This window comes from Manacus vitellinus, unplaced genomic scaffold (assembly GCF_001715985.3).
Source record: "Manacus vitellinus isolate BGI_N305 unplaced genomic scaffold, ASM171598v3 scaffold_87_pilon, whole genome shotgun sequence".
Taxonomy (NCBI): domain Eukaryota; kingdom Metazoa; phylum Chordata; class Aves; order Passeriformes; family Pipridae; genus Manacus; species Manacus vitellinus.
Window position 1 is genome coordinate 22,011 of NW_021940854.1, and position 3,479 is coordinate 25,489.

The 3,479-nt window shown below is 60.0% G+C and overlaps 1 protein-coding gene across 1 annotated transcript in view; it reads right to left on the reverse strand.

Annotated features, from left to right (window-relative positions):
• FER1L5 (fer-1 like family member 5) overlaps positions 1-2,950 on the reverse strand; it is a 21,900-nt gene extending 18,950 nt beyond the window's left edge. Inside the window, exons 1-11 of the mRNA XM_029964965.1 lie at positions 2,349-2,950; positions 2,066-2,121; positions 1,888-1,979; positions 1,699-1,807; positions 1,469-1,618; positions 972-1,100; positions 835-897; positions 691-741; positions 445-475; positions 239-354; positions 53-164 (exon numbers count right to left, since the gene is read on the reverse strand). Of these exons, the coding sequence (XP_029820825.1) occupies positions 53-164; positions 239-354; positions 445-475; positions 691-741; positions 835-897; positions 972-1,100; positions 1,469-1,618; positions 1,699-1,807; positions 1,888-1,979; positions 2,066-2,121; positions 2,349-2,433 (994 nt within the window). The 5' untranslated portion in view covers positions 2,434-2,950. The remainder of the gene's footprint in view (positions 1-52; positions 165-238; positions 355-444; positions 476-690; positions 742-834; positions 898-971; positions 1,101-1,468; positions 1,619-1,698; positions 1,808-1,887; positions 1,980-2,065; positions 2,122-2,348) is intronic.
• Between the last annotated feature and the right edge of the window lie 529 nt (positions 2,951-3,479).

Consider the following 3,479-nt stretch of genomic DNA (forward strand, 5'->3'; position numbering starts at 1 on the left):
TGAGCAGGGGAGTCCCCCAAGCCCCCACAGCCCCAAACTCCCCTGTGCCCACCCTGTGGCAGGTCCTGGGCACAGTACACGCGGATCTGCAGCGTGGTAGCACACGGGGGTGGGCGCAGCAGGTTGGATTTCACGTCCTCGTCCCCCGATGGCACCTCCTGCTCCTTGGGGAGGTGCCACAAATTAGGGAACCCCGCAGGAAGGTTTTCAGGGTGCTGAGGGGTTTAGAGGGCCTCACCTGCACTCTCTCCCCCGCCCGGCGCACAGCCAGGCTGACCTGCAGGTACCCCCGGGAGTGGCTGTCATGGTGCTGTGGGTGTTGCAGGCTCAACCACTGCCAGCTCAGGGTGCGCCCTGAAATGGGGGGAGACCTCGTGATCACCTTGGGGTCACCCCAGAATCACCCTGGTGTCACTCCAGTGTCACCTCAACCCTCTCGCCCACCTGGTGCAGAGTACACAGTGCCGATGTCGAGCTGCAGGGATGGCAAAGGGGTGAGAGTGATCCCACATCCCATTCCCAACAACCATTCCCCTCGCCCTGTTCCCGAAACCCCATTCCCGATGCCCTGTTCCAGACCCCCCATTCCCAACATCCCATTCCCGACACTTCATTCCCAAGTCCAACTCCCAATGCCCTGTTCCAGTCCCCCCAATTCCCAATTCCTCATTCCCAAACCACATCCCTCACCTCAAAGGTGCCAATGACAGCTTTGGTGCAGAGGTTTTGGGAACGGAGCACCTGTGACAGGGAGGGGATATGGCATCAGGAGCCACCTCCTGTCCTTGTCCCTGTCCCTGTTCCATCCCTGCCAGTGCCACCAATCCCTCCCACCTGGATCCGGATGGGCTGTGCCACCAACTGCTCTGGTGTCTCGTGGAAATTTTGGCAGAACACCTAAGGAAAGGGCAAAGAGGGTGAGCGTGGGCTGAAGGACACTGGGGGTCCCCGTGTCCCCTCCCTGGGGTCACCTCATTGAAATAGGGGTTGTTCCCTGTCTGGCTCCGGGTCCGGAAGTGCCTCTTCCCTATGAGCACCTTCACCACCGGCCTGATATCGTTGCCCTGGAGCTGCCGGGCCTGGATGATCCTCACCCGAACCTGCGGGAGAGGAACAGGGACAGAGTGGGCGATGGGTGGGATATCACCCCCAGGGGTCTCAGGGTCCAGGGGGCTTGGGTTGGAGTTCAGGATAGTCTTTGTTTGGAGTCCAGGATAGGCTTGGTTTAAGGTTAAGGGACTTGGTCTGAGGGTCCAAGAGATTTTGATTTGGAGGCCCAGGGGGATTGGTTTGGGGGTCCAGGATAGGCTTGGTTTGGGGGTCCAGGAGGTTTGGTTTGAAGGTCCAGGGGGCTTGGCTCAGTTTGGGGTCCAGAATAGGCTTGGTTTGAGTTCCGGGGGGATTGGTTTGGGGGTCCAGGATAGGCTTGGTCTGGGGTTTAGGCCAGGCTTAGTTTGGAGTGCCATACCTGGAAATCCTCTTTCCTCTCCACGGGGGCCCTTCCAGAGCTCTGAAGTGTCTCCAGTGCCCCCAGCAGTGCCACCCATCCCTGAGGGGTGACCGTGGCATTCCCAGCCTTGCCACAGGGGGTGTAGTAACAGCGGAAGGTGATGGTGCACTGCAAAGGGACAGTGACACCCCAGTGGCCCTGGTGGCACCCCAGGGTGCTGGAGGGGGGCTCCGTGGGGGGGAGCTCACCCCTGTGGGCTTATCCCAGTGGTCAAGAAGCAGGACATCCCTGCAGGCCATCGGCAGGCTGGGGTTGGCCACCAACTGGTCCAATGACACTGTGGTGCCACCCAGGTCCCTGTGGGGACAGGGGAACATGGTGAGGGTGGCTATGAGGTGGGGGTCACCCTGGGGTGCCCACCCACACCTGCCACTCACCCCCGGGGCAGTGGGTGGTCCCAGTGCTGGAGGCGCAGGCTCAGCGTGTCCGTGGGGCTTAGGGGACACTCGTCCAGTGACCACACCAGCTCCTGGGGGTTGGAGGGAGGTGACAAGGGGTCAGGGGGATAACCCGTGTGTTCCTGTGCTGCTGCAGGTCCCCCTGGGGTCACCTCACCTCATTCCAGGTGGGGCTGCGCTCCTCAGGTACCACCTGGGTTCTCCTGGAGGTACCTGTGGAGAGGACAAGAGGAGGGTGGTGGCACCTTAGGGTGGGGTCATTGGGGTAGCAGGGTAAGCCTGGCACTGGCCCCATGCATTGGGACACCCAGAGCTGTCCCCGGCTGTGGCCACCAACATCCTGTCCCACTGGGATGCCACCCCTCACACCAGGATGGCCAATACCACCCAGCCCCACAGGGACGGCCACTGCGGTGTCCCCTTCCCGTTCCCAGTGGTACCTCGGAAGCAGACGGACAGATGGACACTGGGACCAAAGCCAGTGGCCCCGGGGATGTGGACACTGACCACATGGAGTCGCAGCATGGCCAGGGACCATTGGCACTGGGGGTGGTGGCAGGAGTGTCACCAAGGGGCTGCCACCAATGTGCCACGCCTGAGGTGCTGTCACCGAAGAAATGGCTGCAGGTTTGTCACCAAGGGGCTGCCATCAATGGGCCACCCCTGAGGTGCTGTCACTGGTGATGGCTTCAGTGCTGTCACCAAAGAAATGACTGCAGGTTTGTCACCAATGTGCCACTCTCGAGGTTGCCACCAAAGGGTTGCCACCAATGTGCCCCTCCATGTGCTGTCCCCAAACTGATGACACCACAGCAGCATAACGGTTTGGTTCTCACGTTCCAGAATGTCAATGGGAAGGAGGCAGGGCAGGGACTGTTGGATGGATAGATGTGTCCCTGTGTCCCCATGTCTCTGCCATTGTGTGGCCATGTCTGTGAGCAGCCATGTCCCCATGTCCTTGTCACTGTCATGTCCATGAGCAGCCATGTCAGCGTGTTCCTGTGTCTCCATGTTCATGTGCTCCCATGTCTTGTGTCACCCTGACGCAAAGGGGACATGGTGGGGACATTGGAGGGATGCAGAGGGGATGGGAAGGGGACACAGAGAGGGCACGGAGTGATGATGGAGGGGACAATAAGAGGGGATATGGAGACACCAGTGACAGAAAACGGAGGAGACACGTGGAAGATGTGAAGTGTTCGTGGATGGGATACAGGAAAGTGGAAACACAGGACTACAGGAACATGGGACTGCAAGATGATGGGAATGTGAGAACACGGGAATGCTCCCTCAACACTCGTGTGCACTTGAGGGGTGGTGAAAGAGGTTGGACTGGATGATCCTTGTGTGTCCCTTCCCCCCAGGACATTATCAGATTCTTGTGTGTCCTTTCCTCCTCAGGATATTCTGTGGGAGCGCCCGGTGTCCTGTGCAGGGCCAGGAGTTGGACTGACTGATCCGTGCGGGTCTCTTCCCACTCGGGCCATCCCACGAACCCTGGAGGCCCCTCCCCAATTGGGATATTCCCAGATTCCCTCATTCCCCTCAGGATATCCTGGGCATCCCGCCCC